The 25,563-nt window shown below is 40.6% G+C and overlaps 1 protein-coding gene across 1 annotated transcript in view; it reads right to left on the bottom strand.

Moving 5' to 3' along the window:
- Window positions 1–25,563, bottom strand: part of PRKAG2 (protein kinase, AMP-activated, gamma 2 non-catalytic subunit) — a 313,242-nt gene that overhangs the window by 9,627 nt on the left and 278,052 nt on the right. The window contains exons 6-12 of the mRNA XM_015426344.1: window positions 22,673–22,782; window positions 15,502–15,583; window positions 13,537–13,595; window positions 4,267–4,312; window positions 2,903–2,957; window positions 1,328–1,454; window positions 785–950 (exon numbers count right to left, since the gene is read on the bottom strand). Coding sequence (XP_015281830.1) covers window positions 785–950; window positions 1,328–1,454; window positions 2,903–2,957; window positions 4,267–4,312; window positions 13,537–13,595; window positions 15,502–15,583; window positions 22,673–22,782 — 645 coding nt within the window. The remainder of the gene's footprint in view (window positions 1–784; window positions 951–1,327; window positions 1,455–2,902; window positions 2,958–4,266; window positions 4,313–13,536; window positions 13,596–15,501; window positions 15,584–22,672; window positions 22,783–25,563) is intronic.

Raw genomic sequence — 25,563 nt, 5'->3', positions numbered from 1 at the left:
TATTATGTATGGAGAAGAAAAAGAACCAAATAAAAAACTGAACTTTGGCATGAGAGGTGACTGTGCAAATCAAGATACCAATCTGAAAAAGTTATATTATGACTACTAAGCATTTAGATAGGCTGTCAATATTCAAAACACTTCATCCACATTATCTTCCTGTGATCCTTACTGCTCATCTTACAGGGCTGTGAGACTAACTTGCCTCAGAGCCAGTGTGGTGTAGTGGTTAAGAGCGATGGAATCTAATCTGGAGAACAGGGTTTGACTCCCCACTCCTCCACATGAAGCCTACTGGGTGACCTTGGGTCAGTCACCGTTCTCTCAGAACTCTCTTAGCCCCACCTACCTCCCAAGGTGACTGATGTGGGGAGAGGAAGGGAAGGTGATTTGTAAGCTGCTTTGAGACTCCTTAAGGTAGAGAAAAGCAGGCTATAAAAACATGTTGTTCTTCTCAAGCCACAGAGTGAGTTGGTGGCAGTAAAAAAAAATGCCCACAAAAAATTATGCTTTGATAAAAACTTGTTAGTCTCTAAAGTATTACAAAGACTGCTATTCATTTTTGGGAAGAGGTAACCAAAGCAGAAGATGTTTTTTCTATACTATAGGGTTGCTATAAATATTAGAGAGGCATTATACATTTATGATGGCAGCTGATTGGGGCAGGTTCCTCTCGTATCTTTTTCTAGTTTCATGGGAGCATTTAAATGCCCACAGTACCAGCTAACAAATAGAAAAACAAGCCCTCTATGCCATGATGATCTTTGTATTTCTTAATACACACCTGACTCATCCACAACAGGTAGAGCCGATATCCTTCTATCTACAAATATATTCAAGGCTTTAATAATAGGAGTGTCTGGGTGTATAAAGGCGATGTTGTGGTACGTTCCTATCCCAAGCTCATCCAGGTTTTTCTTCATAAAGGCAGGCTTTGGCATTTCTGACACCTAGAGGGAAAATTTACAAAATGTTGTGAGACAGGCTTATTCTTTTATTATTATATTATAAAGCTGGCATTATATGGTATTATTCATACAATGTTCTAATAAATCATCATAGCTGATTTCCCTACCAAGCCTCCAAGTTTCTAACAAAACATTCTACTATGACTAAGATGATGGTGAATGTTCTCAGATCTGACAAATCACATCTTACAGTTGTTTCAGACATTAACATTCAAACCAAAGCACCTTTTGTCTTGGGGCTATTTTGTGAGCCCAGATGCTTTCAAGCTGAGGATTTACAATGCTAAGAGCAATATAATTTGTCTACTCTAACATCTCTAAGTTCAGGCAGTACCAAAGAAAAGTCTCAATTTACTTACAAAAAGCTGGAGGAACTTCAGGATTCTTTTATGGGTAAGTATATAAAGTGCATTTCCACTCACAGGGTCAATAACTGGCAATCTGTGGATTTTGTTTTTGATCAGTGAATACACAGCATCAAAAAGGCTGAAGAGAAAGTTATTGCAACGATTAGTATAAACTAATTTACATCCACCGAGACACAGATACCATCCCCCCCCCCCAAAAATCCACAAGGCCAACAGCCTAATCCTTTAAAATGTCATTCTAGGAGAGGTTGTGAAAAGAACGTATGATTTTATTTCATAGTTGTTAAGGCTCCTGACAACACACCAAAACGAATAGTCAGCATCACATCAAATCCTAGTAGCAAAGCAATCAAATTTCTTCACAGAAATTAAAAAAGAGCACTTTGCCATTTTTGTTGAGTTTTGTCTGGGAAAAGGTATAATCTTCAAGCCTCAAGCGATTTGCCTTTCGCTGCATACAGATGAATAGAAACCAACCTTGCAGCAATGTGACTCATGCCTTTGCTGGGTGAGATGCTGCAAGTCCCACAGTTTTAAAATAAAGCATAGCTGCTATATGAGGGCACCACTTCAGACTGGATAATAGGACGTGTCTGTGTGAATTCTTTTGCTTCTGCATGGCTTTGCCAGACAAACCTATCCTGCCCCCCCCCACATTATCCTTTCAAGGGTAATCCATGTATAAAACACAGGTGACTTGTCTTTTTTCTTTCTGGGGTGTGTGTGCCATGGTTGGTTGGTTTCAATTAGTAAAACTATAAGGGATGTCAGAAGGCTTAAGTCCCCTCTTCCTCCCATGTGGTCCCAGTCTGAATCAGGGCTCTGTGTGGCTACTTCTATTTGAAAAACACTGGGAAGATCTGATTATGGTTATCTCAATTGTCATCTAGTTAGATCCTCTGGGCTGAACCTTAAGCCTTACATATAGAAATGGTGGCTAATTAAAATGCCCCAAGCTTTATAAGTATTGTTCATATAGACAAGCTACTACTCAGTTTGTCACATGAACCTCTGACCCAAATCAAATAGGAAAGGTGAACACAGAAACATCTGTACAACATCGATGTAGTGTGGGAGAGGAAACACACACTGGAGTTAAAAGTTTGTGTGAATATTGGTTAAATGTTTCAGCACTTCATATGTAATTATGAAACAAGAAGTTACTTTTTGGAAGTTAGAAGCAGAGAGAGGATCCAAACAGAAGCCAAAAATATTCCTACCACTGCTCCCTCTAAGCTGAGTTAGTGTGAGCTAGCTCAGTGTTTTTTAGCCTCCAGCTCACACATTTTTGTTTTAGGTCAGGAAGGATGGCTCCAGAGCAAACTAATTTATGCAGCAGCCAAATTACTTGCTCACAACTTTATTGCCAGTAGCTCACAAAGTAGAATTTTTGCTCACAGGACTCCATAGCTTAGAGGGAACATTGATTCCCACTGGGTACTGGGGAACAAGTGCTAGCTAACCAATGCATATTTTGTGCAGTCTTAAAATATCCCTTGCAGTTTTGTGATGGGTACATTGTTAAAACTGAGAATAAACCAGTTAGAAGTAAAAATCACAGCTCACCTTGCATCTGGTGAAATATTCACTAAAGGCTTAAAGGTTTCTTGCAAATAAAGCTCTGCATAATTAAAAACAAAGTCAACACTTTCATGAACATTTTGGCAGAAGGAAACGAGCACTTTAACACAAAGATAGGTAGACAATCATCGTGAGGGAGGAGAGAGGACACTGGCTCTTACAGTGATAGCCTTGCAGTGGGTACTAGGTATGAAAATGAGGATAAAATTGATAAAAGCTATCCAATTTAAGACAGGAGGACATGCTCCATATACAACAGTAACCACTGAATGAATGAATTTATTGTAACAGCGATTAGCCAGCAATATAAAACCAGAAAAACAGTAACCACTAGGTGTCAGTACAATCATGCAAATAATCATACTGAAGAGGCTGCCGCAAGGAATTTACATAGGATATCGTTCCCCCCCCATGTTTGAAGTCAATGAGCCCTAATTCAAAAGGCAATGCTGTCTTCGAATATGCCTACGAGCATGAATAGATTTCAGCTCTCCTCCAGCAATTCAGGGAATGTCCTTTGGGCTCAAAAGAGATTATTTTCTGATGATCTTGCATTTCCATGCAACTATTATTTCTTGAGAACTGACCCAGTTAGAAGAAAAGGCAGAAAAAGGGCATTCGAGAAACTATAATAATCCATTTGGTATTTTAGATTTAGTTTGGTGAAGTACCAGTGGCTTTAAGTTGTATTTCCAGAAGGAACATGGACAACTCAAGGAAACAGTACAAGATCGGAAAACGTGGAGAGAGCTGGCCCATAGAATTGCCAAGAATTGAACACAATTGAATGGCTAACAACAGCCTGATCCACGTCTTTGCCTTGCTATACCAACATGACTCTTCCCAGTTCCATTGCAATCAGGCAAACTGCACCAAGCTACAGGCATAAGTGGAGTGGCTATTGGTGGGACTAATCAAGGTAGACTAGGGTTACCAATCTTCAGGTGGTGGCTGGAGATCTCCTGGGATTACAATGGATCTCCAGATGATACAGGTTGGTTCACCTGGACAAAATGGCCACTATGGAAAGTGGACTCCATAGCATTATATCCCACAGAAGTCCCTCCTCTCCTCTCCCCTCCCCAAGCCCTGCCCTCCTCAGGTTCCACCCCTACAGTCTCCAGGTATTTCCCATCCTGGAGCTGGCAACCTTAAGGCAGACACAGCTCCCAGTCTAGAAAAAGGTGTCTTGGTTTACTGTTTCCAACTGAAGGAGGTGGAACCCCCTCTAGCAAACATACTAGTGTGTGTTTCCCCTTTGGTTAAGACAGCAAGGAACCCAAAGTTCAGGGCTACACAGCAGGTTCTGTGAACTGCATTTCTGCCGAACATTTACAAAGCACGCTTACCCCTCCACGTTTCAATCTTGTGCTCCTCTAATTCATAGATTTGTACCTGCAATGAAAGAAGATGTTTAAACCTTTCATATTTAGCCTTGTTCATTTCCAATAAAATCAGTAAGATCTATCTTTAAGTACATATGTTTAGGATTTTCTGCTAACTATGGTTTCTGGTGCAACAGTCTCTTGACTCAGGGGAAGGCTCCTTACCCTGGAGGAAAGCACCACAATTAGCAGAACCGATCTACAGGGTCCAACCCATGGACTTTACAAACCAGGATTTTAAAATTATTTTTCTTAGAACGATTAAGCTTAGTTTGGAGAAGGCTCAAAACTGGAAGTAAACAAAAACCTCAGTTTTTACAGATAGCTTTTCCATACACTCCAACTCAGAGCTACTGAAATTAATTATTGGACTCATTCACTTATGCTGTGCTGCAAACATGTTACATCTGAAGATGATAGAAAGGGAATACCAATTCGTGGAAAAGGAAATGTCAGAGCTGTATAATGTATTGAAAATGAAATTTGTTTTACTCCCACACTGATTAAATAGAACATTTGGCTGAACAGTGGTAGTTATTAAGTGGGCTTTTTCATGAAGATTGCTTTAATTTAAAAATCAGTTTCCTCTAAAAAACAATTACACGAGCTTATTTATTCAGCAGTCAAAAAAGAGAGCATCAGCAGAAAGAAGGAGCCCATGAAGTGCTCTTGCTGAAGTTCTACCTGCACCAGGCTCAGATAGACAGTCCAGTCTTTCAGCACAGTTATTGTGATAGCCAGGGTGGTGCAGTTGTTTGGCTGAGAGTACGTGATTGGTCTGAGGCCATCCAGCAAACCTCCATGGCAGAGCAGGGAGTCGAACCTAGGTCATTCAGATCCTAGTCCAGCACTCCAGTCGATACACCATGGTGGCTCTCTAGAACTCCCCCCACCCCAAATGGCCACCACTGCATCCTACCATGCATTGAGCACACTGCCGGGCCAGCTGGAGAAATGACATGACATTGAGATGAACAACAGAGGCTCGGGAGAAAACGAGGAACAGAGAAAGGGGAAGGAAGGAATGTGACAGGTGACACAGGAAGGAGCAAAGAGGATGGCATGCATGTAGGGCAAAGGAGGACAAAGAAGGGGACTTGAAAAGAATGAGGCAGCAATGACTGCCAGGAAACACACTGGGGGGTGCTATGGAGCCCACTATACTGGGCACTGCAGGGCTGGCGGGTGTGGTGTCCTTCCTACTGTAGGCTAGCACAGGGAGAAAAAGACAAAAGATTTTGCCATTTTCTTGATACTCTTTTACACACTTCATACACTGGCCTTTATAGAGCCTTTGAACTTTTACCTTTTGGATTTGGCTCTAACATTGACAGAAGCTGTTCTGACACCTGCAAGCAGCAAGAGGCACAGACTTCACTTTTTCTGCCTAGTTGAAGGCCCAGAAATCTTTTAAAGGTCAAAGATGCAGCCCCTTTAATCCAACCACATTTTTTAAAAGGAGAGAGCGAGTGTGCGTGCGCGAGAGAGAATATTTCTAAAATGATCATGAGCCATGAACCAACTCTAATGCAGCAGTAATGCTCTGAGAAATAACAGGAATGTTTGCAGCGATGGAAAAGAACTTAAACTTTGTACACAAAGCCCTGGGCATGAACGCTGTAACATTTTACTGCAAAACAAGAAGTGCTTCTATTTGTAATATAACTCTCCTCATGATGGAATAAAAAAGGAATGGAGCCCTACAACAAAAGCAAAGCTGGAAAACATTGTAATCTTTCAGTATGTGTATAAATCTCCCGCAGCCATCCACACCGTGGGATTATATTGCCATATAAATGGGAACACCCTAATTAACTGAAAGAGTTGGAAGACCACAATGGTCCCCCTGGCTCCATACAAATCGCTTATTGCAAATCAGGAGCGAAAGTGTGAATGGAATTCCTCCTACCTCTGAAGCAATTTCCCCCTCCCTTTCCTTCCCGCATTATCCACAGTTCTGCTGCACCATGGGTATGTAAACCATGATTACAAATTAAGCTGGGGAAAGAAGGATCCCGCTCCAGAGAAGAGACTGTTAACTTTTACCCCAGTCCTTTAAACCAAAGCCGTGATTTAAAAAGAAAATATTACAGATTTAAAACTTAAAATTCACAAGATTATATAATAAGAAAAGCCCTGCTGGATCAGACTAATGGTCTATCTAGTCCAGCACAATGGCCAACCAGTTCCTCTGGCTATCCAACAATAGGGCATACAGGCCGAGGCCTTCCCCTGATGTTGCCTTCTGGCTCTGGGATTCGGAGGATTAGTGCCTCTGAATGCGGAGGTTCCCCTCAGTCACCATGGCTAGTAGCCGTTTATAGACCTATCCTTCATGAATCTATCTAATTCCCTTTTAAAGCTGTTTTTTCCTGTGGCTATCACTATATCCCCCTGGCAGCGAATTCCACATTTTAATCACTCTCTGTGTAAATCAGTAAAGTAGCATATTGATCTATCATTGCATCAAGCCAGTAAACTAGCAACACAGCTGACTGGTTCAGAAGCCACATTCTACTCCTCCGAGACATGGTTTGATTGCACTCTGATGCCCATTCCCTCCTGGTTTCCTGTTTTTTTCTAACCAGTCTGGAATGATGTCAAGTCTGGCCAAACTATAATTAGCAACCCCCCCCCCCCCTCCCACTTTTTCCTGTAACCACAGTTGGAAGATTAGCCTTAATTTGCCCAGTTTGAACATCGCAGCAAAACAAGGTTAGAGGAAAGCAAGAAATGGAGGAGGGAACAGGAACGGCCTGCCTAAGATCATAAAAGTTCCCACACTTCTATCATTTTGCAGAATGCGCAAAACAGAAATGTTTAGCAGTGTATTTTTATAAAGGGATTAAAACTGCCATGCAATGGAACTCTGTGGGCAGACATTTTAATAAAGGAACAGGACTGTAGCCCATGGAAATATTTATTGTGTGTATCCCCTTGCTTCTACTGCATTATCTTCTACCTTTGTTATCCATTTTCTGCACTCTTATGTCATGCCTTACTTAGTTTTTTGTTTGCACTGTTTTCTAATTCTGTAGTCCTAGTCCTACTGCATTGTTTATGGGATGTCTTATGCTGTCTGACTGAATTGTTTTCCCATATTTTGCAATCCGTTTTGAGTCTCCGTGAGGAGGGGGGGATAAAGTACATAAATAAATATGATATATGAAGCCACTTTATACCAAGTCAGATTATTTGTTGATTTAGTTTAGTAATGTCTATTCTGACTGGCAGCAGCTCACTTGCAGAGAACGACATTTCCTGCTATCTTTAAATGGAGATGCCTGGGATTGCAAATGGAACTAGCTATATGCAAAATATGTGCTCCACCACTGAGCCACAACATCTCAAAGTGGTACAACATACCTTCCCCTCCCAGTTGGGCAAACGCTGCAGTAGGATTTGAATCAACAACTTCAGTACTAGAAAGCACAAAGGAAATGTCTATTTGCTACAGTGCCTGGTGCTGAGAGGGAGGGAGACTGGATGATCTTATAGCACATTCCCCATCATCTCCAACTTAATGGTTTTGAAGCCCATCTGAATTGGGCCAATGAATTCCTATTTACTCCACAACAGATGCCAACAAAGGACTTCATTAGAACTACTCAGCAAATCCAAGATTTCCACTAGATGATTCCAAGTAAAGTTATTCATTTTCTACACATTAATAGCTGAAAGTAATTTATGCAAAAATAAAAATAAATTCTCTTGTTGCTCCCACTACAACTAATTTAGAGTCCAGCTGTATTAATCAGTACTTTTATATAGCAGCTTTTGGAACTCAATGCTATTTATATATATTCAATTTCATAACTGCTGCCATTCCTTTAGAAATTAGTAGAGTGTAGCCTTACAGGACTTGCTGATAGCTCCCCTAATCAAGTAGACGATTGCTACCAGTAGAGAATCCTCTAGAGATAGATGGGGCCAAATATCAAGCATTGAACAGAAGCTGGGGTAAAGGGGGTTGAATATGCTACCAGTATGAATTTGGCATGGTGGAAGAGCTATTTTACTGTATCAAATATGCTAAGACCGGGTAAAACTGATACATTAACAGTTCTTTTCTCTGTTCTGCACATGTTTCATTCCCTCTAGAGGTTGATTCAATATTATATTGGTTTATTCTGACATAAAAACCTGCAGTTTAAGTCTGCAGAAAGATATGACAGACATAAACAAGTGTGATATCAAATCAACCAGAAGAGGGAGCAAAACTTGTGAGGAACAGAAAAAAGAACAAACAGGAGAAGATATGACAGACATAAACAAGTATAATATCAAATCAACCACAAGAGGGAGCAAAACTCGTGAGGAACAGAAAAAAGAACAAACAGGAACTTACAGGCAAGGAAAATGAGAATGTGGAAAAGTTCATAAGCCTGTGTTTGGGCTGTAGTACTAACAGCTGCTGATGGATCCAACATCATTACATACTTCCATATACCAAACTCCCCAAACGTAAGTTTTCTGTTCTACAGATTACTTTTTGGCTAACCAAGCTCCTGGAACGATTCACAAAACAGCAGGTCAGGTAAAACAGAAACCAAGAGTCACATTTAAGGCTAGCCAAGTTTGTTCCAGCATAAGCTTTTGTATGTAAGGCTTCACTACTTCAGCTGCATATGAAAGCTCTACATGAATATTTATAACCAATATTCACACAACAATGTATTTTAAGAGTTTTTAACAGTTGGTCCTCCCTTGCCCCCCTCCCTTTCTAGCACACATTTCTCCCCTCAGGTTCCTGCTTCCCAGGCCACTGCGTATTCTCCTTCCCCTTCCTTCCATTATCCTATCTTTGAAGCCCTCACACCCCTTGGGTTCTTTACTCCCCGAAGCCCCCTTGCCATTCAGCCCCTAAGCATCAGTCTCCCTGATTACCTTGTAGCTTCCAGTTCTGTACAGTTTGGGTTACAGATATGAAATGGGGGCAACAGGCATTATAATTGAACACATTTGCTCCTCCTGTCTTCTATGTGCTATTTGAGATCCTCCCACCTGCCACATTTTCTTTAACAGTTTGCTCTATCTTGTCTGCGTGACAATCTCGAAAAGGAACACACCAGGAAAAACCGCAGAATAGTCAGATTAAGCACCAAAATGTTCGCACTCATTTTTCCATTGAATATTTTCTTAGAAGAGGAACAGAGGAAGTTTATCCTTCTGTTAAAAAGAAGCAAAAGCTACTATGACTTAATGTGGCTCAACAGTGGGTTAGAGATAGATGAAGGGAAAACCGGACTTTATAAGCAAGCAGGATAATTGACTGGTATGTAAGCATATATGTAGTATAACCAAGGATGAGAAGTTACAAACACTGGAATAACAGGCATTTTCAAATACAATTGTTGCATTCAAACATTAGGAATTGTTGTTTCAAATACTTTGGCTGGGTTTGCAGAATGTAAGTACTATGCCTCAGCACAGGTATTGGATTCAACTATTATATTCATCTATCTCATGGATCGCTGCCTTGACGTGGCGAGGGGGCTTGCGTGGTGCGATGAGGCTGTGGGCTATGCCGTGGAGGGCCACCCAGGACGGACAGCCCACAGCGGAGAACTCAGACAAAACGTGATCCACTGGAGAAGGAAATGGCCACCCACTCCAGTATCTTTGCCAAGAAAATCCCAAGGACAGTAACAAAAGGCTAAAAGGTATGACGCTGGAAGATGAGCCCCTCAGGTTGGAAGGTGTCTAATATGCTACTGGGGAAGAGCAGAGGGCAAGTACAACAGTAACCCCAGAAAGAATGAAGCGGCTGGACCAAAACCGAAAGGACGCTCAGTTGTGGATGTGTCTGATGGTGAATGGAAAGTCTGATGCTGCAAAGAACAATACTGCATAGGAACCCGGAATGTAAGATCTATTAATCAAGGTAAGCTGGATGTGGACAAAAATGAGATGGCAAGACTGAACATCGACATCTTGGGAACCAGTGAACTAAAGTGGACAGGAATGGGCGAATTTAACTCAGAAGATCATTTTATGTACTACTGTTGCCAAGAATCCCATAGAAAAAATGGTGCGGCCTTTATAGTCAACAAGAGAGTGAAAAAGGCAGTAATAATGGGATACAATCTCAAAAACAACAGAATGATTTTGGTCCGAATCCAAGGCAAACCATTCAACATCACAGTAATCCAAGTCTATGCCCCAACCACTGACACAGAAGAGGCTGAAATGGACCGGTTCTATGAAGACCTACAACACCTCCTAGAACTAACACCAAAAAAGATGTCTTCATCATCATAGGGGACTGGAATGCTAAATTAGGAAGTCAAGAGGTAATTTGAATAATGGACAAGTTTGGCCTTGGAGAACAAAATGAAGCTGGGCAAAGGGTAACATAGTTTTGTCAAGAGAACACGCTGGTCATAGCGAACACCCTCTTCCAACAACCTAAGAGGCGACTCTACACATGGGGCAAGACCGAAATCAGATTAATTATGTTATTTGCAGTCAAAGATGGAGAAGCTCTATACAGTCAGTAAAAACAAGACCTGGAGCTGACTGTGGCTCAGATCATGAGCTACTCATTGCAAAATTCAGGCTTAAACTGAAGAAAGTTGGGAAAACCACTAGGCCATTCAGGTTTGACCTAGATCACATCTCTTATATATACAGTGGAGGTGAAGAATAGGTTTAAGGGACTAGATTTGATAGAGTGCCTGAGGAACTATGGATGGAGGTTCATGACATTGTACAGGAGGCAGCAATCACCACCATCCCAAAGAAAAAGAAATGCTAGAAAGCAAAGTGGCTGTCTGATGGGGATTTACAAATAGCTGAGGAAAGAAGGAAAGCGAAAGACAAAGGTGAAAAGGAGAGATAAAGAGGCCTTCCTGAATGAACAGTGCAAAGTAATAGAGGAAAACAATAGAATTGGAAGGACTAGAGATCTCTTGAAGAAAACTGGAGAAATCAAGGGAGCATTCAATGCAAACCTGGCCATGATAAAGGACAAAAATAGTAGGGACCTAACAGAAACAAAAGAGATTAGGAAGAGATGGCAAGAATAAACAGAAGAACTATACAAGAAGGATCTCAATGTCCTTGACAACCACAATGGTGGGATCACTGACCTCAAGCCAGACATCATAGAGTGCAAAGTCAACTGTGTCTAAGAAAGCATTACAAAGCTAGCGGAGGTGATGGTATCCCAGCTAAGCTATTCAAAGTCTTAAAAGATTATGCTGTTAAAGTGCTGCACTCAATATGCCAGCAAATTTGGAAAACGCAACAGTGGCCACAGGATTGGAAAAGGACAGTTTACATGCCAATCCCAAACAAGGGCAATGCCAAGGGATGTTCAAATTATCGCACAATGGCACTAATTTCACACGCTAGCAAGGTCATGCTCAAGATCCTACAAGCTAGACTTCAGCAGTACATGGATAGAGAACTGCCAGAAGTACAAGCTAGGTTTCGAAGAGGTAGAGGAACTAGAGATCAAATTGCCAACATTCGCTGGATTATGGAGAAAGCAAGGGAGTACCAGAAAAACATCTGCTTCATTGACTACGCTAAAGCCTTTGATTGTGTGGATCACAACAAACTGTGGGAAACGTGTATAAGGGTCAAGAAGTGACAGTTAGAACCAGATATGGAACAACTGATTGGTTTAGCATAGGAAAAGGAGTATGACAAGGATGTATTTTGTCACCCTGCTTATTTAATTTATATGCAGAGTACATCATGCGAAATGCTGGCTTGGATGAATCACAAGCCAGAATTAAGATTGCTGGGAAAAACATCAACAACCTCAGATACGCAGACAATACCACTCTAATGGCAGAAAGTGAAGAAGATCTCAAGAGCCTCTTGCTCAGAGTGAAAGAGGAGAGCACAAAAGGTGGCTTGAAACTCAACATCAAAAAAAACTAAGATCATGGAATCCGGCCCCATCACTCCTTGGCAAACAGAAGGGGAAGTCATGGAAGCAGCGACAGACTTCACGTTCCTTGGATACAAGATCACTGCAGATGGTGATTGCAGCCATGAAATTAAAAGACACTTGCTCCTTGGGAGGAAAGTGATGGCAAACCTAGATAGCATAATAAAAAGTAGAGACATCACCCTGCCCACAAAAGTCCGTATGGTCAAAGAAATGGTATTCCCAGTAGTATGGCTGCAAGAGTTGGACCATAAGGAAGACCGAGTGCCGAAGAATAGATGCTTTTGAATTATGGTGCTGGAGAAGAATCATGAGAGTCCCTTGGACTGCAAGGAGATCAAATCAGTCAATCCTAAAAGAAATCAACCCTGACTGTTCCCTGGAAGGCCAAATAATGAAGGTGAAGCTTAAATACTTTGGCCACAAAATGAGAAGGGAGCAGTGCACTCACTGGAGAAGACCCTGATGCTGGGAAAGATTGAAGGTAAAAGAAGAAGGGAATGGCAAAGGATGAGATGGTTGGTGTTATCGATGCAACGAACATGAAATTAAGCAAACTCTGGAGGACAGCGGAAGACAGGAGGGCCTGGCGTGATGTGGTCCATGGGGTTGCGAAGAGTTGGACTCAACTGTGCGACTGAACAACAATTATATTCATGTAGTTATTATTTATATCATTCTCTTCCTCCAGTAAAGTTGGAAGTTGACTCATTTATCGTTACAGTCATCTGTAATGTAGCTGAACTGAGAACTGGCAATTTGCCCAAGGCTACCAGTTATCTCCATATCTTAACTAGTATTTGAACCTAGGTATTTTCAGTCCAAATCCAGTACTTATTCTACTCTGCTCTTCTTCCATTGTGTATATTGTCCACATAAAGTATAAAATTGTACTTGTGGCAGCTGTCATATTATTACATCTCATGAATGAACCAACTATCCCAGAAGAAAATCAGCCACAGCATAACAGTGTTACAAAAATCTCGACAATGAAGCTCATCTGCAGAAACTGTATGTGGGACAGCAGCAACCACAAAGAATCATGCTTCCCTCTACTTCCCGCCCCTAAGGTGGATGAGTAGCAAATGCAGTAAATCAAGGAGAAAAAACTAACTGATGATTTTACACACACAAAAAAGTTCTACAGAGAAACTGGGAAACTTGATGTAGAATGCACCAATCCAGTATCTTACCAGTAGAATCATTCTCTCAAAAGACAGTATTTCAATGTCCATTCAATCTCCACTATTAAATAAGCTTGAATGTCATTTTTAACATTTTCAGGCACACTGGTTCTCTAATGACAATTATAATTAGGAGTTGGTACCTACCATTGGAGACTTATAGTATCTATGCAGTATATTAATGAAATCCGTAATAGTTAACATTCCTGTAATAAAACAAAGTAGATTGTTAGAAAAAGCATTTTGAAATTAAGTCTTAAATAATATTTCATTTATATCCTTATGTGGATGCAGTGTAGAGCCCCATTTTTGTTAATTTCTATGAACAACTTCAGAGCTATGGCCTCTCATTTACAGTCTTAATCACAGGTCAGACCATAGTTTGCTATTATGTGAGAACTTCAGGTTCCCTGAACCCTGATCTTCACTCCCTTCACACACAAGATAATTAGCTACTTCTGCTTTCAAAGCAAAAACTAGTTTCCATTACAGCCGAACTGGTAAACTATGGCATGCTCTTCCCCTGAAAACCACAATTCTAAACTATCTTGAGTCTCAATGAGAAAGGTGAGCTTATACAGCAAACAAACAAACAGTGGTTAATGCTGGATTCCCGCTAAAGTACAAACCATATATAGCTTGCAACTTTGTATTTCATGGCAAACCATGGTATCGCTGCTGAAGCAGAAGTAACTAAGCATTTTGCTCCACACACAAAGAGAAGGTAGAGGAAAGCAAGTTCTGTGCTTCAGAAAGCTGGTTCACATTGCTGCAAACCATGATTTGCCAATACAGCTTAAATATCCTTAAGAGAGCCCCTGAAAAATTTCCTTTGGATCTAGAAGCCAGGTTCATTTCAGTCTTCAGAGTTCTGAATTTTAATAACCTTTTTTCTTCCACCTTTAATAACCTTTAATGCTTCCACAGAATCTAATTCTTACCTCTTTTCATAGTTTCCTGTAATTTTATTGGTATGAAAAAAATGTTGCAAGCATATAAAAAATAATTAGTGGTAACTCTGGCTGTTATCACCACAAAAGAAGCTAACCCAGTTTTGAAGGACTGCAGCAATTAAGTGTGACTGTCCCAAGTAGGAGACCTCCAGCTTCCATATAAATGTTGTATCATCCCACTTCAACAATCAGAATCGGACAGTTTCTAAGACTACCAGTCATATTACTGCCAGCTAGAGTGATTAAGAACCATCTCGAGATGATCTGAGAGAGAAAGGGATTGCATTTGTCAAAAATAAATAGAAACTACAATGAAATTTCTAGGTGCCATGGCAACTTGGCACCTGAGATTTCCCAAGGCCTGGCTTAAGATGCAAGAGAGGCTGTAGCTCAATACATCATGTTGGTATCTTTTTCTAAGTGATGTAATTTCATCCCACTGTGCATGAAAGGAGCAAGCCCAGGGCATGGATTTTATTGCTAGTCTGCCGGTATGTATAACAAGAGAGCTCTTTAATCAGAAGTATGTTTCAAGACGCTGAAGCCTGGAGGGCTGCCGGGTTAAAGATAATTGGACACAGCCAAGCCCTTAAATGGAGTGAGAACTGGCAGCTTATTGCTTCTTGTTGAGAAAGACTGGATACAGAAAAGATTAGATTTCGCATATTTACCATGGAAGGGGGACCTAGAAAGAGGTCTGAAAACAGCCAAGTCAGACTTCAAAAATAAACCTATGGGTTTGTAATGGACACTGCTTATTTAGTTCTTTTCGGAAAAGTAATTTCCTAAGTATCCAAGGTACTGCTGTTCATGCCGAGGAATCTGAAACACATTTCACCTCTTCACAGGGCTGACTCCTCAAAAAGGTGAAGCCGGTCTCTCGGAATCTGAATTTCCCCCCATTAAGCATCCTAATTCCTTATAGTCTCAGTAACAGAAACCAAACACACAGCCAACCAGCCCACCATACTACGTTAAGGTCCCTCTCTGCTATCAACTCTGATCTAGACTCACTGTTATGAGTAAAAATAAAAGATTTGAAGGGAAGAGGCAAAACAACTGTATTACAACAGTAATATGTAGATTCTTTCTTTACAAAACTACCTATGATCATGCATTGTTTCTCTCCAAAGTGCTGTACAGACATACATTACCCTACCTACAAAACTTTGTTTTTTACTTTCCCACAGTGGAGCTGCTCGAACACCATTTGCCACCAGGGCAAAGAAGGCCTTCTTTACCTGAAAAAGAAAGAAAAGCATGAATTTTATTTAAAGGGAAGGTCAAGAAGTCCATATAGTGATGATTAGAGTCTGACTAGAACTGGGAATATCAATCAAAAACTAGGTGACCATTGACTTGTCACTATCTTTCAGGATATAATGGAGACGTGAAGAATCCTCTACCCAGAGATCTTTGGAGGAAAAGCAGAATTAAAAAAAAAAAAAAAAACTAGAGTGTTAACAGTCATAGTTGCTAATAAAATGCCCATATTTATAGATGAGTGGACTTCCAGCTTTCCAAATCTGAAGAAGTGAGCAGTGACTCATGAAAGCTCATCCTCTGCCACAAATTTTGTTAGTCTTTAATGTGCAACTGGACGCCTTGCTCTTTTCTAGTGCTACAGACAGACTGACACGGCTACCCATTCAGAACAGGGTCACCTTCGATTCCAAGCAGAAGCATGGGACCTGCTGAGCTGCAAGCACATGACATGTACGACATCACAGTCATGTGGCAGAGAGAAGAGGAGCCAAAGCCTCTGAAGCTGCCTGTGCTAAAATGGAATCCTCTTCCATGCTGGGTGACATTGCTTCACCATCCTGCTGCTTCTCTCAGCTTGCATGCAAAGAGAGACAGGGGCATGGCACACTAGCAGCAAGTCCTTCCAAACGGCAGAAGAGGGCAGCTCCATAATATACAAAAGAATCACGAGCCAGCAGGTGGAGCTCTGCTACTCATCTGAGAGTCCCAACCCAATGCAGCAGCAGCAGCAGAAGAGGAGGAGGAGGAAGAAGAAGAAAAAGAAGAACATCAGCAGCAGAAGCTTGGATTTATACCCCACCTTTCACTACCCAAAGGAGTCTCAGAGTGGCTTACAATCTCCTTTCCCTTCCTCTCCCCACAACAGACACCCTGTGAGGTAGGTGGGGCTATAGACCATTTGTTAATACACAAAGAGATAAAGATATAAAGAGCCTGAAACAACAAAATAGACACTTCGAAATCACAGGGCAACCTTTCTCTATGTACTCTATCGATCTGATTACACATGTAGGAGTGAAGAGGAAAGGAGCAGCAATTTCGTTTCTGGCTCTTCTTTGTCAGCTTCCACATTTCTTTAAGGATATAAATATGAATGATTTCTTTTCTATTGAAGTTCCAGTGTAATTCAATTACTTTTGTCAACAAGATCAGCTAGTTCTGCTGTAAACCAATAACAAGAGATTTTATCATTCATTCAGTGATTATGCAGCTATTTTAAGTAGTGCATTCCATGCTCATGGATGGAATACGTATGAAAGAAATGACAGAATTTGTGAATGCAGGACGTTTTATGCCATACTGGCTATTTCCCCCCAAATTACACAGTTTTTGTCTTGAGATAACGCTTTGTGCTAAACAATTACAAAGACTACGCATTTAACAAACAAAACAGAGGCTCCCAGAATGGTCTTTTAAAAAATAAATTACTTTGTAAATACAAATCTCTTTGACAAGTGCTGTGAAGGGATTCAAACCTAGCAAAAAGCTTTAGATCACTATATGTCTTGACACAGTCAGCAGCACTGTTAATTATAGTCAGAGCATGACATGTAAATAGAAACTGCTGGACAAGTCTCTGCAGGACTGGGATTACTCTTGCAGAGATGTTGTTGTACCAAGCAACATGCACTAAATTACTCTTGATGGTCAGGAAAGATTGCTGATAGAGCACAACATAATAAGAGGCACCTCTCTGAAGATACAGCTCTAGGTATCTGACCTTCTGCTCTCTTAAGAGTCTTACTAGGTGTCTGTTTCAGCACAATGAAGCCATATATTAAAAGACTGACCATTTCAACGCCAGGTGCAGTTTTTCTTCACCCCCTTAAAGCCCTCTCTTAATTATCATTCTGCCATATGCATCTATTTGGTCTAAGCAGCTTAAAATTACATTTCCACTCACATCCCATCACATTTTCAAACTACATCTTTTATTAAACTGTGAAACATAAATGTACTCAGTTTCATATTATGACAAATCAATGCATGCCATATAATGTTATGTAACCACTTTCATGTAACCCCCCCATGAACATTCATTATGTACAGCCAACAATCCCCATCCAAACAGCTGTTTTATCAGACAACCAAGAATGACTTAAATATTACATAATAACTGAGTTTTACACTCCCTGAACCTGAGAACATTGACCACTAGATTATTCCCCATTCTCTACCAAGAAACTGATTGCCCATCAGCCATTCCAGTTCCCACAGTGGAAAAAGTAACACTGTACATTATTGTTGAACTTATTATTCCAATGTATTACAAATAATGCCCCCCTTTCTTAAAACATTTATCACTGCAGCAGCTCAATTTTGATCTACTACGTTAGCTATTAATGAGAAATCCCATATTTGCTTATACCAGTCCATCAGCACAGGTGGACTTTCCCTCCAATATGCAGCAATACAGATATGGGCACTGATCTGTCACACCTACAATGAGCTCCAAATAATCCAAGAGCATTTGTGCTGCCCCCAGCCAGCGTTAATGTACCTTTAAGAGTAGTTGCACCTGGGAATTGGAGTCCACAGTTAGGGGTCCCAGAAGCTTCTCTCTGACTGGCTCATTAAGAGTAATTTCCTGATCTCAGAGGCGCAAAGATAGGAGTTTTATTGTTCTTTTCCGTTTCTTTGTCCATCAACCCTTACTGCAAGGAGAGGGGAAGCCCATCTCTTTTCTCACCACGGCCATAGGATTTACCTAGTTCAGAAAGATGTAACGCTCTATCCAGCTATCAGCTCGATTGTAAATGATCTACTGAATGCATGTGAAGTTAAATAAAGACGATTGAAGCTCTCTTCAGTGACTGTGCGTTGACTCACACCTGGAAAGCATTTGCCTCAGCTGCAGCTCACCCTAGACGGGACAGCATTTTTTAACCAAACCCAGACCTTAGGGTCAGGTGGTTGATTGTATCTGATCATGCCTCTTATTGTGTCAAAATTATATTCCAGAATTGTTTTATAACCGGACACTGCCAGAACACATGCAGCAGGTCTGCTTCTGACATCACTAGTGATATGCTCATCATGTTAGTAACCAATCACCATTCAAAACCAGATTTGTTCCTTATAGGAGGTTATTTCCATCACATTTTTATCCCACACTTCCTCTGATGAGCTCAGGGCAGTGTACATGGTCCCCCCCCCCGCCATTTACCTTAACAGCAACCCTGTGAGGCAAGTTAAACACAAAGAGGGATTGGCCCAATGTCATCCAGTGAGTGGAGCTTTGAACGTTCTCTCTCATACTTGATCCGAAGCCAAACCACTATACTGCTCTGGCTTTCAAACTCTTTTTTACTAGTGAAGTCAACTGTCTAAGTATTCTTTGACTTAACTCCTCCAAAATTATTCTGGATATTTTAAACACAAACACTCTCAGCTTCCAAATGGATACCCCCTCCTTTCCCCCTTCATACATGGTTTGGGTTTCTACCTGTCTTTGAAAAACCTAAACAACTTTTTAAAAGATACTTAAGTATGGATATGCATATAAGTAGGCCTCTATGCAGATTTTCAGATACCAAACTCCTTAATTCTTTTTCAAAATTTATTTCTAGCTGCTAATGTCAATAAATTTAACTGCCTTTCAAAAGGAAGCTTCATTTTTTAAGGAAAGTTAATTCATATAAGTGCAAAGAAAGAACAAGGACTATAGGGAGTATTTCTGTTCCATTCTCAATCTCAACTCATTAGGCTATGGAAATGCTGTTATAGTTACTGGTCACAATGATTTGCCTGAATTTATGAAACAATTTCACCATAAACTGCCAAAGGCTACCACAAACAATTCATACAATACATAGTATTACAGTATAGCACTGATCTTCGCTGGCTACTTCCACATAGCATAAAACAAGTCTCAGGCTGAATTTGCACTGGAGAATGCTAATCTGTTCATGGTGGATATATGCCATTGTTCTGCCATACACAATATATGCAGAAAATCCCACCCAAACCCGGGCCATTCCAGAGCCCATTTTGGCAAAACAGAGTCTATACGTTTGTTTACGTACTTCTTATTTATATTCCACTTTCTTCCATGATCGGGAACTCAAAGCAGCTTTTGACATAATTCCCCCATTCTCCACTTAATCCTCCAAACAACAACCTGCTGCAGGCACCATCTCTCACCTATTAGGCTATAAAATGGTGCCAACAATCCTCTGACCTGGGGACACCATCACATCTAGTTAAGCCCTTAGAAAACAATAGCTCCAGACAAACACTCCATGACCTGGATGTTCCAGGCTAGCCTGATGTAGTCACATCTGAGAAGTTAAGCAGGGTATTTGGATGGGAGACCACCTAGGATTTCCAGGGTTGCTATGCAGAGACAGGCAGTGGCAAACTACCTCTGGTTATCTCTTGCTTTGAAAAACCTACGGAGTTGCCATAAAACAGCTGCGACTGATGGCACTTTACACACACAGGCAAATACATTTTCAAAGAGTTTATAGCTGTAATACGTTTGTGACTCTGACCAGTTGTCATATAGAGACTAAATAATTCTGCATCATTGAAAGTTTCTTCTAAGCTAGGTAAAGTATTTCTATTCTTAAAGCACAGAGGTTAAGTACACCACAGGCCAAAAGGTATTACATTTACAATTCATGTCGGTTTGATTTCTTCTATAGGATATAAGGCCCAGTCATATAATCACACTAAAATGTTGATGGGGATCATATATTGCCCAGGAGTCCACAAATCACAAGCAAACTGAGAGTCTGTTGCAAGTGTTTCAGATGCAAATATCCTGTCCTTTTCATACTTACACTTATGACCAACATTGTTGATTACAGTAAATAACTAGACTGTGTGACTCAACTGCCACCCTTGGACCACCAACGTCTTTCTTGCTCTGTTACCTCTACCCTTCAAGGCCACAGACATGCTGGTCTTTCTAAGGTTTAAAAAGGATGACGTCAATGTCCTTAAACTATGAGTTTTCCTACGGATCCCCAAGAAGTTCTTGGACAGGAAGGAATTCTGTCTTTAAGCCACAGCCCAAATGTGACCTGGGCGAGGGGGCAGAACACCTTAACAGTTTGAGATCACAGTATCTAAAGGTCTGCCCTTCTTGACTGGTTTGTTACATTTATATCCCGACTTTCTTTTTCAGGAAGAAAAGAGAACATACCAAAGTAGTAAAAAAAAGGGATGAAAAGTATGACAGTGAAAAGAGCCCTCGCTTGTACAGAGAGGAGACAGCTGATGGAGAACTGGGGGGCAGCTGGGGTCAGAGAAGCACCCTGCTCTGTCCAAGTCCCATCAGGGGAGGTGGCGAGGTGGTGCCTTTTCAGTAGTGGTGCTCAGGCTTTGGACCTTTCTGCATCAGGATGTCCACTGAGCTCCCACATTAAAACAAGAGAGGAAGACACTGTTTCATGATGCATTTGACAAGAGGACAGAACAGAAGAAAATCTCAGAGCTGACAAGAAATTTTTTTTATGCCTTTACAAATGCTGTAGGTGGTTTGATTTTTAGGGCTTTCATTTCTTTTTATTATTTAAAAATCTTAACAATGCAATCATTTTTATAGAGATCATAACTTTGAGAGTCCTTGGATGGATATTTAGAGGTGCTGACTTTATTGGTTTTAAAAAACATGGTTTTATTGTATGTTTTAAATTGTTAGCCACATTGGCGGCCCTTTGAAGGGCAGATAATCAACACACAAATTTTGTAAATAAATACATCAGCGAGATATAAATATTTTAATAATAAATCGAATGTGACCTTTAACAAAGTCAGCTGTGTGCTTCCCCCCCCCAATATACTGACTACGTGGAATCCAAACAGAACACAACTGTTTAGTTGTTGCAGGTTTTCATTTCCCAGGTAACCCCCTCCAAGGACCATAAAGCATGTATTAGCATGCTTCCTCTTTTAATAGTGTTCCAGTATCCTGTACTTACATTTGGGACAAGAATAATCAATTCATCTGGGCGCGGGTATGCGCAAGAGTATGTGTGTAAGGTGCCCAACCAGAAGAAATACATCTGGGAATTCCTTGTATGGAGCTCTCAGCATTTTTCAAATGCAGTTCTCAGGTGTGCAAGGGGGTTAACAAAATTTCAGTAGTGTACTGATGTGATTAACTTTATACAGCTACATGTAGGAGCAAATAACTAAGACATTCCTTTTCTTAGTCTAATATTACTTCCCAGCTTTGTAGGATGCCATGAGAAAGAGGTGAAGTCTGCATCAACTAAGACAGTTTCTATTAAATTTTGCAAAGCCTAATATTACTTCCCAGATTTGTAGGATGCCATGAGAAAAAGGTGAAGTCTGCATCAACTAAGACAGTTTCTAAACACATGCTTAATTATGATTACATAAATATGTACAATGACTGAAGTCCTGTAGTAACTTAAGGACTAACACATTTATTGTAGCATAAGCTTCTGTAAGTCACAGCCCACACATTTATGCTACAATAAATGCATTAGTCCTTATGGTGCCACATGAGTCTTCATTGTTTTGGCTGCAGGAAGCAAGCAGTTATCTGAAAAGGGAAGTGTATATATTATGATCTAGTAAATACTTGGGAGGCAAGTGATTTTACCAAGATATCTGAAATTCACAGATATATAGTTCACAGAAGACAGAACCAGTTCCATTCCATTTGACATTTCAGAACATTTTACACATAACAGTTATATTACTGCAACCACACAAGTATTTTCAGGATATGTCATCAGTCTTTTCCATTTGAAAGGAAATGAGGTTCAGTAGGCCATTAGTACTGAACTCAAATATTGATTCAGAGAGAAATATAGCTCCTTTCTGCAACTTTAAAACATTTACACATTTCTAATTCTTTGATGCTACAAAACAACTCATACACATGCCCATTATGTATACGTTCCAAAAACAAGGTCACCTTAATGAAGATTTATTTTTAATTACTACACCTGTAATTTACTAGGTGATTTGAATCCTAAGAACATTGTCCTTGGAATAAGCCCCACTGAACAGACCTGACTGGGGTTCTGAGTAGACCTGCTTAGGATGGCTGTAAAACTGTAAAGGACATTCTGAAAGGAACTCACCTGCAACGTAGTGTCAAAGACGACAAGCTTTGAGCTTGTTGGAACAATGTCGTAACACTTATGTGACCTCATGAATCGCATGTAAATGTCACTTTCTGATTCGCCAACAGCTGGAAGAAAAACAAAATAGAAAAATATAATTTCTTGTGCAGAACTTATATCTATCTATATATCTATATCTATCTATAGATATATAGATAGATATATAGATATAGATACACACACACACACACAAAATTTTCAAATCATCTGGATACTATTCTGATGTAAAGAACCTTAAACAGAATCATCAACAGCTAGAGGTTCTTTGACATTCTCCTGCAGAATTCTACAGAACAAAGTCCATCTTTCCTTTGTAATTGAAAGCTGAGGTTGTGAAAGCAGAGGTTCTGTTTGAAAGAGAGTCAAAAGTGCATCTTTATTACAGAATAAAAGGGAAACTGACACAGAAACTGGAACATGCTTTGCTGTATTCAGCACCAGAAGCCAGTCCTGAAAGAAGAAACCTATCCTCTGTGTTTCCCTTAGTGAAATGCAAATTTGGTCACAATATGAATTTACTCTGGAAGTATTTTGCTTATTGACCGCTTTCCTAAAAAAACAGTAATCCAAAGTGGTCTCCAAGAAAACTGCATTTAAAAGCATATATTGCAGAAGTAAACAAAAATCTGATCATTACATGAGATTACTGTTTTGCCTTTATTTATAGTAAAGTCCTTTGTAGAATTACTCCATTACCCCAGTGAGAAACTATCCAATAAGTATGCATTTCCTTTAGACATTGATATTTTCTGGGTGCACTCATTTCTTTGAAGGGAAAGAATGGCATTAGTAAATCTGGCAGTGGACCGAGATTAAGAAACTGAAAGACTCATTATGTTTTACCCAGTCACCACGCAAAAGGGCGACAGAAGTATCCAATGTTTCAGAGCAACCACAAGCTACACTTGCATTAAAGACAGTGGCTGGAAGTTTTTCAGTTCCTTAAGGCTAACCTGCCTCCCACTGGCCTGAAGAATTCAAATGCATCAAAATGTTTTCATTACTGTGAATTTTAAAGAAAGGATGCTATTAGAACGCTGCCAGAAGAAGAAAGCACCCTACTAGATCTTTTATATTCCAGTATGGAGATATGAATGCCCAGAAAAATACACACATGGGCTTCCCCACAAGAAAAGTTTTCAGAACAAACAAATAAAAAGCCTCATATGAAACAGTCTCTCTTTTGGAATGAGTGAAATGATTAGGACAAGGTTTTACTCCCTCAAAATGAATAGTATGAAAGATCGTTATTATGCAACATAATCCACTGCTGATAATTCCTATGTATATCATGGACATGGGCATATTTTCAAATATGTATTTCTTTACATGTGAGTAATGTTGTCAACAGTTGAATGTGTATAGTACCACACCACTGAATAATTAAATGTTCTCAACGTTGAAGTTCAACTCGACACCCAAATATGCTGTTAGTCTTACTGGTCCTGTATGATATTGCTCTGAGCCCAAATAACACAATTTCTTTATTCAAAAAGCATGTTTTCGGACTTCAACCCTCCCTTGCCCTGATGGCAAATACTAAGCTACTGTGCTTTCCACAATACTAACGGTGGCCAGGAAAGTCACTCCTGAGACAAACAGCATGTCTGATGTTTGTCCGAGAGATCTCGTGGCCTGAAAGCCTCACCTTCCTTCTAGGCAACTATATAGAAAAGGGCTTCAGAATGGAAGTTAGGTTAATCCCTCCTCCTCCTCCTCGTAGTGTGAATTTTATCCCAGAAGTTAGGATGAAACTCTTCTCTAGAATTACATTTTTTTCAGGCACCAAACATTGGATTTTGCTCAAAACGAGAGTTTTCTCCATTACATAAACTAAACTCTTCATACAGATATATGGGACACAGACAAACACACACCTAAAGTAAACTGACTGGGCATTTGCTAGTTATCTCCCAGTAACTAAATGATTAACCAGAATTTGATCTTGAAATCTGAAACACATGCTAGTCTCTGAAGAAGCATTTCAAACAAAGGATAACCAGCACTCCTTACATCTCTAGAAGCCTCAAACCTTGACACCCCAAGTCTTCACACACTAACTGCTTTTCCTTAATAAAATAAGGAGAACCAGGCTGGAAGCATTCGCAGTGGCTTCTGGCATGGATACAGGTATCTCAAGAAGACATCTCTGAAGTAATAAGCTCTGACTTACCAAAGCCATGCTGGAATAAACGTCGTCTTTAAGGTACCAGCGGGCTTCTGTTTTATTTATGAAAAAGAAAGAAAAGCAGGTTGCTTACCAGTAACTGGTGATCTTCGAGTGGTCATCTGTGCATTCACACCCATGGGATCTAGTGCACACGCGCTGGATCGATCGGTGCTGTAGCAAGCTCTTTTTAACGGATTTTCGTGCCCAATCCCCGGGCATGCACAGGAACCCCACCGCGCATGCCCAGAGGGGTGGGTGTGGACATCCCGCCAGTTCCTACAAACCGCCGCAAATCAACCCCTATTAAAAATGTAGAAGCTGACAGCAGCGGGAAAGGAGGGCGGGTGGTGTGAATGCACAGATGACCACTCGAAGATCACGTTACTAGTAAGCAACCTGCTTATCTTCAACGTGGTCTCTGTGCTTCACACCCATGGGAGATTAGCGAGCAGTAGCCTACCTGGAGGAGGGTGCTGGCAGGTCTTTTACTGGGTAGCCGAAGACAGAATGTGACGTCCCATGTTGGTATTGCTGTTCGTACGGATGTCTAGGGCGTAGTGCCTTATGAAGGTATTAGGCGTGGCCCATGTAGCGGCTTTGCAAATGTCCATCAGTAGCACTCCCTGGAGGAAGGCAGTGGAAGTCGCAACAGCCCTGGTAGAATGAGCCCTGATACGGC

Source organism: Gekko japonicus, unplaced genomic scaffold (assembly GCF_001447785.1).
Source record: "Gekko japonicus isolate JY-2015 unplaced genomic scaffold, Gekko_japonicus_V1.1 scaffold691, whole genome shotgun sequence".
Classification (NCBI taxonomy): domain Eukaryota; kingdom Metazoa; phylum Chordata; class Lepidosauria; order Squamata; family Gekkonidae; genus Gekko; species Gekko japonicus.
This window is presented reverse-complemented; position numbering and strand designations above follow the sequence as displayed.